This window comes from Pseudorca crassidens, chromosome 12, assembly GCF_039906515.1.
Source record: "Pseudorca crassidens isolate mPseCra1 chromosome 12, mPseCra1.hap1, whole genome shotgun sequence".
NCBI classification, from domain to species: domain Eukaryota; kingdom Metazoa; phylum Chordata; class Mammalia; order Artiodactyla; family Delphinidae; genus Pseudorca; species Pseudorca crassidens.
The window spans coordinates 52,237,583-52,251,612 of NC_090307.1; the positions used below are offsets into that span (position 1 = coordinate 52,237,583).

At 49.8% G+C, this 14,030-nt stretch overlaps 1 protein-coding gene across 5 annotated transcripts in view; it reads left to right on the forward strand.

Annotated features, from left to right (window-relative positions):
* The window catches only part of TMEM241 (transmembrane protein 241), a 106,620-nt gene extending 102,088 nt beyond the window's left edge, over positions 1-4,532 (forward strand). For all 5 annotated transcript variants that reach the window (XM_067699511.1, XM_067699516.1, XM_067699515.1 and 2 more), the window contains one exon: positions 1,671-4,532. In XM_067699511.1, the coding sequence (XP_067555612.1) occupies positions 1,671-1,831 (161 nt within the window). In that variant the 3' untranslated portion in view covers positions 1,832-4,532. The remainder of the gene's footprint in view (positions 1-1,670) is intronic.
* Positions 4,533-14,030: the final 9,498 nt, after the last annotated feature.

Consider the following 14,030-nt stretch of genomic DNA (forward strand, 5'->3'; position numbering starts at 1 on the left):
TGCCTGAATCCCATGGCTAGAGCTGGCTTTGCAGAGCAGGATGGGTCCTTCACAAGGACTTTTCAAGCAGAGGTGGGGAAGCCAGCCAGTGGTGAGGGCTGCTGAGAAAGGGATCCCTACTCTGGGAGAGCAGTCGAGAAAAGAATAATATTTCATTGCTTGCCCATTGTAGGCCGCACACGGGGGTCAGCTGCTTCAAGTACGTCCTTCTAAGCCTCACAGAGATGGTTAGATGTGATTGTCTCCTGTGGTGCAGCTGAGGAAACAGCAGACTAACACTTGCAGGATTACGTAGCTAAAAACACCTGAGCACAGTTTGAATTCAGCTTATTGTTTTTCTATTCTCACACTTATTCAGTTCACTGCTCTACTGGAAATGGTCCATGGTACAAGTTATCTTTATGTCGCAGTCACCCACATAGGTGACATTTTTCACTGGGAACAGGATATGCACGGCCTAAGTGTGTTTCATACATTCGGTGCCTTAGATATATGTTAGGAATATGGAGATGCAATAGCCCAAATGTGAGAGTGTGGTGTGTGGGTGTATAGGAGGAGTGGGTGTATAGGAGGAGTGGGTGTATAGGAGGAGTGGGATACTGGGCGGGTAAATGGGAGAAAAAAGGAAGAAGAAGGTGGGATTGTGGGGTTGTTGGCACCTCTGGACAAGAGCATTTCATCCTCAGGGACCCCCATCAAAATCCTTTACTCGTGGCCCATCCCAGGCCTTAGAAGTGCTTTTGGGGAAGAATGACAGGGGATTCAGACGGACACCAGGTTGTCTACTGAGAAGTTTAAAATGGGAAATGTGCAGACCTCTCATTGTATTACATTTTAGGCATGTTAAAATATCCAGCACTTCTCTTTCTCACACTCTTCTGTTCTCCTGCTATTTTTTCATTTTCAAATCACTGACCACATACATATTTCTGCTCTGGTGGGAAATTCACGATTCCCCATTTGTATTTTCTTCATTATTCTTTTTTTAAAAAATATTTATTTATTTAAGTTGCGCTGCGTCTTCGTTGTCGCAGTTGGGCTCCTTAGTTGTGGCATGTGAACTCTTAGTTGCAGCATGCGTGTGGGATCTAGTTCCCTGACCAGGGATTGAACACCGGCCCCCTGCATTGGGAGCGTGGAGTCTTAACCACTGCGCCACTAGGGAGGTCCCCTCCCCATTTGTGTTTTGTTTTTAAATGTTCTGTTAGTCTAAATGAAATTAAAGGATTCAGAGATTGTCAGCTTAATAATGATAAGATTATGGATATCTGCATGATTTTATATTCATCAACCCTCTATGGCAAAAAGTACCAGGCAGCTCTGTGGGAAGCCCTCCTTCAATATTTCTGCCAGAGAGCATTAACGAAGGGCAGTCACTGTCACCTGGTCAGGATGGTTGGGACACATCACCTTCTTCCCTAAGGGGAGGTATCACAACCCACCTTGCAGCCCACTCCCCTCCCCCTGCACAGCTGAGGCTTACCCTGGACGACTGGGAAGTCCCTGGGCCTGACCTCAAAGCGGGGCAGTGCAGGCGGGGGACAAGATGCTCAGCTGCGGGATGAGGGGGCATCCCTTGCCCTGCGGTATGTGGGCACCAGGCAACTCCGTGTGTCCACAGCCCCCAGGCTCCGGGGAGGGGAAAGATGACCTCTTGCTGTTTCTTGCAGCCTCCTGCTCGGCGGCCTTGGAGAGGCCTTGCTGGTTTTCTCAGAGCGGAAGGGCTCCTAAACACAGAGAAAGTGGACTCCCAGGCTGCAGGTGGAGAACACCGCCCTGGGCTTTGGAGCTCCCTGTCCCGGAGATAGAAAGAAGAAAGCAAGAACGATGAGACACTGCTGCTCGCTGCGTCGAGGAGAACTTTTTCTGGGGTCTCTGGGCCGCTGCAGAGAGTGGACTGTGTCAAGAGGCTCCCCCAAGTCCTGCTGACTGTGCTGTGAGCCCAGCTGTGCAGAAACAGATGCAGGATTTCACCTGTATGGGGATGGCTCCGCCCACCTTGATTGCCACGCAAGCCTCCTTACTAAACACCCTTCCCAGATAAGTGTTCACTGCCTGCTAGTGGGCCCAAGGTATTGCGTTGCCTTTTTGGTTTTGTTTTGTGTTCCCCTGGAGACTCCTCTGGGGACCCCCTTTCCTTGCTGTCAGGCTGGCTTGCCTAGAACGCACACTCCCCCGCCTAGGGGCACAGAGAGAATTCCTCAAGCGGGGCTTCCACTGGGGGCGGGGGTGGAGGAGGTAAATGGGGGTTCTGGGCCAAGTAAGACACCAGCAAGGACACTACTTCTCCAGAGTGTGTGCTGAAGCCTTTTTATGGTTGTGTGTTGTGTTGAATTGCACACACCCTTTTTTGCCTACCATTAGGTTAACTTGATACTAATGATTGCCAGAGGGCATAGGATTAATAAGCACTGGTGGAGGAAACACCAAACAAACGTGGCTATGTAGGGGCTTCCCTGGTGGCGCAGTGGTTGAGAGTCCGCCTGCCGATGCAGGGGAGGAGCTGGGCCTGTGAGCCATGGCCGCTGAGCCTGGGCGCCCGGAGCCTGTGCTCTGCAATGGGAGAGGCCACAACAGTGAGAGGCCCGCGTACCGCAAAGAAAAGAAAACAAAACAAAACATAGATATGTAAACGCACACACAGTTATATTCATAATCCATTTAATTCCCTGATATCTCAGAGGAGGTTTCAGATCACTGAACACTGAAATATATTTTTCAGGCCAGATTAAAAATAGGATGAAAACTCTAAACCTTGCCTTTTATGGGAGTCAAAAGAAATGAATTTGCATGAAATGGTCATTTGATTCTGAACCCCAATGAAGCTTTAAGAAAATAATGTCTAACTCCAAATATTCCTGCTCATAATAGGTTTTCTGAATGCATTATACTCTGCCAGGTGTCAGTTTTGGTCATTTTGAGACATAGAAGGTAATGAAGTCCAGGGAGTCCTGTCCGGGAAGGATCCAGGCCCTGCAGGGTTGGACACCCTGTTAGTGATGAAGGACCACCTCCAGCATCTGGGAAACAAGCCTTGTCCATTCTTGGCCTTGTGAAGACTAAGGTCAGCTCAGTCAGGCCATTCTTCCTGCATTTTTTTCTCCAAGTTGTTGAAAAAAGAAACAAGATGAAACAAATAGGAATGGATTAGTATATTTGGACCTTGAGTACCTTAAATGCATTTCCTTGTCTTTTCCTGGTCTCTGCTTGTCATTTAAGGTAAACATGTTCAGAGTGACCTTTATACATATATAGTTTCACTTTGTTTTTTGTTCCTAATCTGAGATGTCAAACCTTCTACCGAGGATCAAATAGAAAATCTGGGTTTACAATTTTCTTTGTTCTTTTGCTCCCACAAAACCGTGTCTGTACACCTGAGTCCAGTTCTCTCTTTGCAGAAAGTGGCATCTGTCCAAATGTCATCTTATGTCTGTCTTTCCACGTCTCATTTGAGCAAGTGGAGATTCCTAAGGCTAGAAAGAGCCATGTACAGTTAACAAACCCCGTCCCCTGTTCCAGCAGGACTGACCTCAAAAACTTCTGCAGCAGACAGAGAAAGACAAATACTGTACGACATCACTTATATGTGGAATCTAAAAAAAATACAGATGAATGTATTTGCAAAACAGAAACAGATATAGAAAACCAACTAGTGGTTACCAAAAAGGAGAGGGAAGGGAAGAGGCAAATTAGGGGTATGAGATTAAGAGATACAAACTACTGTATATAAAAAAGATGAGCAACAAGGATATACTGTACAGCACAGGGAATTATAGCCGTTATCTTATAGTAACTTTTAATGGAATATAGTCTATAAAAATATTGAATCACTATGCTGTACACCTGAAAGTTAATACAATATTGTAAATCAACTATACTTCAATAAAAGAAATAAATGTACCTCAAAAAACCAAAAAACAAAATTTTTGCTGCAGAGTTTTAGACCTTTTTTTTTCTTTTTAAAGACTCTCTAACAAGGATTTTTTTTGGTTTTTGTTTGTGTGATTTTTTTAACTTCATTCCAGAGTCCCATTGTTTTTAAAATCTCAGGTCTTTTCTTACTTTGACACTAGCAAGAGGCAAAGGATAAGATGTTTCTTCAATAGACCATCCTGCTTCCTTCAGCTTCCGTTTCTTCTTGGGATTTTTTCTTCAAGCTTTTACCACCATCTTTTATGCCCAAGTTCACGTGCTCAGCTCTGAACTCAGGGTGAGCCTAGAGGGCTGTAAGTCAAGGGACTGGCCTAGATTACTGCTCTCATTCTCTGTGGCTCTCTGGGCCCCTGGCCCCCCTGGTGGGGAATCCTCAGGTTACCCCAGCACTCCCTTTTACCCGAAATGATCCATTTGGTCATGTCCTATCTTGGTCATGTCCTTGCTGGCCCCATGTCAAAGCCAGGGTGTTTTGTCTTTGTATTTGTCCAAATAAAGAATACGCTTTCTGTCAGGAGAAGCAAAGTTCTGTGTGATTGTATATTATTACTAATCTGCTGTGGATATAAGGAAAAATAAACCATTTATTTTCTCGGTAATTGGCCTTTCTCTTCTCTTCAGCCTGGACAGGAGAGTATTGCAGAAAAGGTTGTTATCCTTGGGGAGTGAGTTCTTGCATCTTAAACACAGGCCCAGACTTCTACCAGCATCCAGGCCACTTAACTCTGCAGAGGGAGGTCCACCCAACTCCTCCCTCTAGCCCTGCCCTGTCCCGTGTAACCACCAGCCGTGTGTGGCCGTTGAGTACTGAGAGGGTGCCCCACCCCTACCTACCCCAATGGTATTTACACTCCTTGCAGTTCCCGTCTCTTTCTCTTGAATCCGGTCTAGCTCTGACTTGCTTGCTGCCAGTAGGAGGTGATAGAAGCTATGATCCCAGACTTCCAAGGCCAGGTTGAAAGCCTTGCAGCGCCTGCTTTGATCTTCTGGAACGGCCTTTGGGAGTCCTGAGCTGCCTTGTAGAAGTCTGACTCCCCTGAGGCGGCTGTGCTGGAGAGACCAGGTATAGGAGCCCTGTAGACAGTCGCTGCTGCACCCAGCCTTCTCACCACCCCACCAGGCTACCAGACATGTGAGGGGAGCTGCCCTGGACCTTCTAGGACCAGCCCATCTGCCAGCTGAGTGCCGTCAAGTGATCTCAGTCAGTGCCACGTGGTGCAGAAGCATCAGAGCCTGCATGAATGCCTGACCACAAAATCATGAGCTACAGCAAAATTGTTTGAAGCCACTAAGTTTTGGGAAAACTTGTTATACAACAGAGAGCCTCGAATTCCCTTCGTCTCAGGTGGATCCAATCTGAGCACTCTGAGACCCTCCCCTCAATAGACTTGTTCCAGGAGAACCGGTCTGCTGCAGCTGCCTTCCGCCCTGGAGCTGCCTGGAGAAGGGGGCCCCCGCCGCGTGTCCAGGGCTTTCCCAGACCCCCATTACAGGGCAGGATCTGTGCCTTTGGGTCAAAGAACCTCATTCACTCATTCATTCATTCAAAAAATACCGAGAACCCACTATGTGCCAGGCTCTGTTTTGGGCTTGTGGATGTATCTGTAAATAAGATGAGTCGCCCCGAAGCTTACTTTCTAGGGGTGGAGACAGACAATAAACAAGGAAATAATGGAACTTCAGAGAGAGGTAAGTGCTTTTAATAAAATAAAGCCCAGATGGAGACACAGACTCTTCTGAAAATCTGATGAAAAGTAAGGAATTTCTCTTCCGAAATGTGCAGTCTCACACACACACACACACACACACACACACACACACACACACACACACACACACACACACACACACACACAATTAAGCATGTAGTTGGGGGATTTATTCTCCCTGAAGTCCATCTGTTGGGCCTCTACTGGATTCCAGGTTAAGAACGACTGAGTGAAAACCTCTTTGGGGGACATGGGGTGAAGTCAAGGGTGCCCATAGTGGAATGTGCTGCCACCCCCCACTGGTCTGAGTGGAGGCCAGGTCACTGGGCCTTGTGCAGACAATGGCGGCCACAGAAGGCTCGGCCCGGTCTCGGAGGGAATCTCAGGCTGGTGTGGGAGAGACGCGCAGACTTGAACATGGGTCTTATGGTCCATTTCAAGGGCGTGGTGCACCTGGTAGGAACCTGGAGAGATGCCGCGAGGGAGAAGTCCCAGCTGCGAAGCCCAGCACCGAGAATCACTGGGGGCCGTGCAGAGTGTTGCCCAAAGGGCTTCCCTCCTGAGATGTCTCACCTAATCCTCACAAGGAGCCTTTGGCGGAGGAATTGCCATTGGCCTCGTTTTGCAGAGGAGAAGGCAGACACGGAGAAGGTAAGTCACATCCCTGAGGCCCTCAGCTCGGTGGAGGGTGCGTGAGGATTTGAGGGACGTTCCCAGCCCTGCCTGTCAGCTCCCACGGTGGCTGCCCTCCCCACGCGAGTGACAGGGGACCCGAGTGAGCAGAGCCGGAGCTGGGGGCTCCAGCCATGCTCAGGCAGTAACCGCCGGCGAGGCAGGGCCCAAGAGGCCAGGAGGTGGGCTGGGTCAGGCAAGGGGTGTTTCGAAAGTCTGGCTGGGAAATTATGTTCGTGAGCACCCGTGATGCTCTAGATGGGGTGCAGGTGCCTCCCCCATGCTGTGTCACAACCTGCCCTGCTGTCTTCACAACGCTGCACTTACAGAGGACACCTCCGAGAGCCTGACTGGACAGGAAACCTTGCCACGCTCACCACTCCTGAGCTAAGATTCCAAGATGGCTTTCACGACCCTTCTGCCCTGGCCCGTCCTGTGTTATGCGTTGTCTGTGGGCACTGCCCACGTCACCCCCACCACGGACCGCTGGGTTCTGAACAAACCAGACGAGCCAAGCCCCCCACCGGTGGCCCTCGTACAAGGTCCAGGGCAGTGCTGTCCCCCGTGGGCGTCGGCCACTCGGACCCCACGCTGCCTGGCGGCTCCCGGGTCCTCTGACCTGGGCAGTAAACCCCTGGGAAGGCTGAGCCCATCCTGGAGCTCACACGGGGCTCCCCTCTGTTCTGGAGACGTCTCAGAGACTCAGACATCCTGTGCTCCTCGTGGAACGGGGGATCCTTTGCTCCTGCTGTGAGCTGATTTTCGGTGGCCTGGCCAGCAGAGGCTTGCCCTGTGCAAAAGCAAACCTTGGCACACAGACCTTCGTCCAGTTCCATCCAGGCCCAGCCGGGGAGGGGTCTGAAGGGACCGCGCCCCGCTCCACCCCCCAGCTCCCCTCCCTTGGCCGCTGAGGGTGGAATCCCATTTAAACAACCGCCTGAGCCAAAGGGAACATTTGAGTCATTTATTTCCTTCTCGCTGTGTGAAGAGGCCCACGGGCGGGCGAACACAAGGCCTCTGTGCCTGTTTGTCTTCACACCCATCACTCCGAGTGAGCCTCCGGGAGAGCAGTGGAGCCCTTGGAAACGTGGGGATTTAATCCAGGCACCATTCCCTGGCCGGTGGATTTGCATGACGCATTAAGAGGAGCTGTTTAGCGAAAAGGGCTCTAAGTGGGAGATAGAACCCCAGGTTCTGTCCAGGCTCTCTCACCACCCCAGCAAGCGATAGCCATCATTCCTCCGTTTATCTCCTCTTCCCTTCATTCATCACACACCTACTCTCCAGCAGAGCTGGCCGCTGCTGGAGGGGAGGCCCGGCTCTTCACACAGGGGAGGCTGTGGGCAGGGTCTGCTTCACACGGAGAAAGTTGCAAGTTGTCCCTTGTCCTGGCGGAGCAGCTCTGGCGACCCTCTATGTGACTGTCGAGTACAGCAAACGCACCCTCCCTATTCTCAGGGAGGCCCTGAGTCGACAAGAAGACCTGCAGACTGAGCTCTTTTAAAAAAAATAACAGCTTTATTGAGATATAATTTACATACCCTAAAATGTACCATTTTGTTTAAGGTGTTGGGTTTCTTTCTTTCTTTTTTTTTTTAAGTCGTTATTGAATTTGTTACAATATTGCTTCTGTTTTAGGTTTTGGTTTTTGGGTGTGAGGCATGTGGGATCTCAGCTCCTCCACCCGGGATCCAACCTGCAGCCCCTGCATTGGAAGGCGAAGTCTTAACCACTGGACTGCCAGGGAAGTCCCTAAGATGCACCCGTTTAAAGTGTACAGTTCGGTGGGTTTTAGTATATTCACAGAATTCTGCAACCATCGCCACTATCTAATTTGAGAACATTTCCGTCACCCGCAAAAGAAACCCTGTACCCGCTGTCACTCATTCCCCCCCCCCGCCACTCCCACTGACCCAGGCAATCCATTTTCTATCTCTGCACACGTGCCTGTTCTAGAGATTTCCTAGAACAGGGATCGTGCAGCATGGTGTTGGCTGTCCTCTGGGGAATAAAGGGCCTGGGTCCCTCGGTGGTGGTGAAGCTGGACAGGGGAGAGGAGGCCCGGTCACCACAATCCCGCCGGTGGTACCACTTTAAAAAGTTCCCAGATCTGTCCTCGTCTCTCCAGGGGTCTTGAAGGTACAATGGAGTCAAACCCGTCATTCTATTTGTGTGTGTGTGTGTGTGTGTGTGTCGACTACTCATCACATGTTCTCTAAGTAAAGCACTCTTTCCCAGGAGAAAGGAGAGAACAGACGTGGCGGGTTTGCAGGTTCGCCCTCGACAGAACAGACTCACGCCCACAGGTGACAGAGGACGTGGACCAGGGGGGGAACCGAGGGCACTGCCGTGAGAATTTTGAAACCATAGAAAACAATCAGAAACAATGTATATCAACAGCATGTGTAAAATAAGCTACAGTTCAAAGTTAAGCTGAATAACCAAACCATGAACATTACCTCCAACTAATATTTGCTGTTATTTAGAACATTGCACATGTTTTCAATAACTTAAAAGTGAATTCTTCACATCTCCTAATCCCCCCAGGAAGTACAAGTTTCTTTTCAGTAGATTTAAATAATACATCCAAATATTTACCCATAGTAGGAGATTCTGGCATTAACTATAGCTGAGTTTAACAGAAATATAGAAAATCATGAAGATATATGCAGCGTTTAAAGATGATCACTTGTAGCAGTTCCTTAGAAGTCCTAGGGGAGAAAGGCAGTTCTCTGCTTCCTAACAGCACCTAAGGTTTATGCTGCATAATGTAATTCAGCAGGACAGCGTTCTGACCAATGATAAGCAACTTACAGAAAATTCTTTCTCCTCTTCAATGTTTCATTTTAAAGCTACTATTTTGACCGTCTCCAGCCCCAGCCCCAGCCTTGGCCTCACGGTGGAGGCAGTTCGTTACCTCACCTCTGCGTGTGGGGAACGGATTCTATGACGGAGGGTCCGTGACTCCCCGCTCGGCTGCCCACCACCCACCCCTCCCAGCCATGTCCGTTTGTCCATCCTGCAGGCTATGGCTCAGCTTGGCCCCAGCTGCCCCAGGAGTGCTGGGGCTCCGAGCCCGTCTCCAGGACCCAGACGAGCTCAGGATCCAGATGGCTAATTGCTAACCCCTTATACATTTCCTCTTCCTCAGTGTATTTGTTTGCTAGGGTTCCGGTAACAAAGTACCACAGACTGAATGGCTTAAACGGCAGAAATGTCTTGTCTCACGGTTCTGGAGGCTGGAAGTCCAAGATCAAGGTGTCGGTGGGGTTGGTTCCTTCTGACGGCTGAGAGGTGTGGCTCTGTTCCTGGCCTCTCTCCCTGTATCTCTTCCCATGGTCTCCTCGCTATGCAAATTCCCCCTTTTTAGAAGGACATACGGGATAAGGACCCACCCTAATGACCTGATTTTAACTTGATTACCACTGCAAAGACCTTATCTCCACATAAGGTCACTGAGGTACTGGGGATGAGGACTCCAACATATCTTTATGGGGTGGGAGGACACAATTCAACCCATAACACTTAGTAATAGAAGTTAGATGTATTTGAGCGACTGTGTATAAAGCTAACAGATACATTCCCAGCCTCTCTTGTAACCATGCAGCTTATCTGAGTAGGTTCCAACCAAGGAGATGTAAGCAGAAGTTGGTGGGTGAGACTTTGGGGACAGTTGCTTAAAAGAGCTCAGAGAGGTAAATCTTCTGCCTTCCTTCCGCTTCTTGCCTGGGTTGAGGACATGATAGCTGGAGTTCTAGCATCTATCTTGGGCCTTGAGACAACCTTGAAGTTGCAAGTTGTGGCCTTAAGATAGTGGAACAGAAGCTAGAAGGAGGCTGGGTCTCTGATGAGATAATGGGGCCACCATGCCACCTGAGGACTGCCCACCTCCAACCATTTTAAGTGAGAGAAAATAAAAAATTCTCCTTTGTTATTTCTAGTCTCTGTTACGAGCCCCCAAGGAGCCAGGATGGTGCCGTGGGGAAGACATGTACTAATACTTTGGCACGAGACAGACCTGATTAGGTCTGGACCCTCCTCTGGACCATTTATACACACAGTTGTCTCACAGCATAGAAATGACCTCTCTGCTTGTCTGCCCTCCCCCTACATGGTGAGCTCCTTAAAGGTAGGGTCCATGTCTGTTTGTCTTTGTTTTCCTGGTGCCTTGCACAGAGCTGCACATAAAAGTGCTGAGTGTTGATCTGAACAGATTTTAAACCCTCTACACTTACCAGCTCTGTGGTCTTGGACTCTGAGTCTTAATTTCATTAATGATTAAAAAAAAAAAGGAGGTTATAATACCAGGGCTGTATTAAAGATGAAACACGAATAAATGTATAGCATTTAGCATTTGTTGGATGTCCAAGGAGCAATAGCCCTCATTAGTATTAAGACCACATTTTCTACAAAATCCTAGTTCTAGGCCCGGTGTGATGTTCCATTTACTTCTGATGACCAGACTTTTGCTTTGTCCTAAGAGCAAGTCTCTGACATACACACATTGTAGTCATCGGGTTCCCGTCTTATTCTCTTTGACTTCTTTTGGTCTCGAGAACCTCATCGGTACACAAGTCCCTGGGTTGCCTGGGTTCCAATTCTGGCATCTGCTAGTCTGTCCGTTTGAGTGCAGGTAAGCCTTCCATGCTCAGCTTGGTGATCATCTAAGTCAGGACACAGGGAGCATGGGGGGCTTTACATTCTATCTGATGGTCCTGGTCATAGAAGAGGGCCTTCCCATGAAGAGAGCAGCAGAGATGGCCCCAGCGTTCCACCCTTCCCAGGGCCCAGGCCATTTGCAATGCGATGGAGCCATTTCCCCACTGCTTGGATCTGAGCTCTGGCTGATAAATGCAGTGAAAGTGACACTGCCAATTTTGGGTTAAGGCCTTGAGAAGTCTCAGACACCTCCACTTGTGTTCTTAGACTTCTCTGAGCCCTCTTCTTGACCAGTTCAGCAAGAATCCTGCCAAGCCAGTTTAGCAAGAATGCCCCCTCCCTCCACTTGGTACCTAACCAAGTTCCTCTTGGTATTTTTCCATCCACTGACTCTCTCACCCTGCCCATTGGCTATAAATCCCCAGCTGCTTCTGTTGTGTTCACAGTTGCATTCAATTTTTATCTCCTATTACAATCGTCTGGACCCCTATTGCAGGAGTCTTGAATAAAGTTTTCCTTGCCTGTTTAACTCTACCTGACGCACGTTTTCTTTGACTGCTTCCATCATGAGAACAAGCCCGGACTAGTCTACTGGAGGATGAGAGACCACGTGGAACAGAGCTAAGTCCTCCCAGCTGAGGCTGTCCTAGACCAGATGCCCTCAGCTGACAGCAGTCACATAAACAAGCCGGGTCAATATTGGATGCACTAGGCTCAGGCCAGCCGACCCCAAGGCTCATGAGAAATAATAAATATTCGTTAGTTTGCTCCACTATGATTTGGGGTGATTTGATTTGCAGCAATATTGTGTCAATAGCCTATTGGTACAGAGGAGAAGAAAAGGGAAGAAAAGCAGAGCAGGACCTTTTGAAAGACTCCCCCTGTCTTGAGCACCGTGGGTCCTGCATGGTGTTACGATTCCCGTAGCGATAGTGAGAGACAGCCCTGTGTCTTTGGCTGCCACTCCCGGAAAGGAGGGACTAGAGCTGCAGCGGACTGTGTGGGTCCCACAGGCACCAGGCTGCAATAGAGAAGGGAGGGAGGATGGGGCACTGGGCAGGAAGGGACCGGCTAGTTATGGGGCTGCCCTCATGGGATGCGCCAGCTAGGGAACAACCAAGTCCTGTATTCCAAATCCCTTCAAGTGACAGCACTGGGACTGAGCTATTCATAGCAGGGGAAGAACTCTGCAGTGTCCGCGGTGGAACGCACCCTGAGTCAAAGTGCAGGAGTCAAAGTTGCCCCTCGAACGTCCTCCTCCTCAGTCCGGGGCTCCACCCTGCCCGGGCCTCCTGTCCTCCCCCACAGCTTCTCTTGCCCCCTCAGCCCTTTACTCTTTTTCTAATTTTTAAAATTGTGGTAAAAGATGCATAAGGTAAAATTTATCATTTTAAACCATTTTTAAGTGTACAATTCAGTAGCATTAAGTACATTAACAGTGTTGTACACCATCACCACTGTCCATTTCCAGAACTTAAAAAAATCTCAAATAGAAATTCAGCACCCATTAAATAATAACTCCCCATTCCCTCTACTCCCCGGCGTCCCAGCCCCCAGCCCCTGGTAACCTCTATTCTAGGTGCTGTGTTTATGGATTTGCCTGTTCTAGGTACATCATTTGAGTGGAATCATATATTTCATTGGCCAAAAAGTTTGTTTGGGTTTTCCTGTAACATCCGAATGAACTTTGGGGCCAACCAGTATTTGTCCTTTTGTGCCTCTCAGCCCTTTATTCTTCTTATTTTTTGGTTGCGCTGGGTGTTAGTTGCAGCACTTGGGCTCCTTAGTTGCGGCATGTGAACTCTTAGTTGCAGCATGCATGTGGGATCTAGTTCCCTGACCAGAGATGGACCCTGGGGCCCCTGCACGGGGAGCATGGAGTCTTCACCGCTGCACCACTAGGAAAGTCCCTCAGGCCTTTATTCTTACCAAAAGTTTTGTTTCCAGACACCTGAAAAGCAGCCCACCAGGGATATGTGCTTTCTTTAATTCCCATCCCCCTTCCTTTGACCTGCAAGTGTCGGGTTACATGACCTTGGCCTTGGGGAGCCCCTGTCCCCATCAAATCCCCAAAGAAAACATACATATCAGGGGATTCCCTGGTGGCGCAGTGGTTGAGAGTCCGCCTGCCGATGCAGGGGACACGGGTTCGTGCCCCGGTCTGGGAAGATCCCACATGCCGTGGAGCGGCTCCGCAACGGGAGAGGCCACAACAGTGAGTAGGCCACAGCAGTGAGAGGCCCGCGTACTGCAAAAAACAACAACAACAAGAAACACACAAATCAGTCTTCCTGACCACACTGAACAGGGGCTGTGAGAATGCCCCGCCCTGCATTTTCCTTTCCGCCTTTTGGGCCCAGCTGTTCTCACCACCCGCTCCGCACCCCTGGCTGCGCTCACTCCAGTTGGACGGGGAGCATCAAGGTCACTGTGAGCCTCAGGTTTGTCTAACCGACCCCCAGAGGGCAGGGTCCACATTCCTTGAGCAGCCCCAAGGGGCCCGCCCAGTTTTAGGTCAAAAGCTCCACAAGTAAGCTGAGCCTTAATAGCAGAGGCCCTGGCTTGAGGTGGGCTGGAATCAGGCCAGCCCAGTGGGGTCGGAACACCCAGTGGGGCCTGAGGTCTGTAGGCAGCTTGTCTGTGAGTCAATGAGGTAAAGGAGATGATGGGGAAAATGAAGAATATTTCCGTTTCCACCCTCTGCTGCTCCTCCCTGCAGCCTCCACAGCCTCACACACACACACTCACACACATGTTCTTTCACACACTCACACACTAGCTCACACCTGCCTCAGGGACTCATGTTTTCATGGCCTGAGGTGAGAGGGCTACTCCGGGCATAAATCAAAGAGGTGTTCTCCAGGACCCTGGGGGCCGTGAGCCGTGGGGTCAAAGGTGACCCTGAGGGGGAGAGAGAGGGTTCGCTCTCACTTCCTTGAGAGCTCAGTGCTGCTTTGGCCCTTTGGCACCCTGGGGACAGCACCTGGGGGCCCGTGGGCAGGGGCAGAAGCGGGCCTTGAGGTGAGGAGGCGGCCTCAAGAGGCTTGAGGGCCTGCA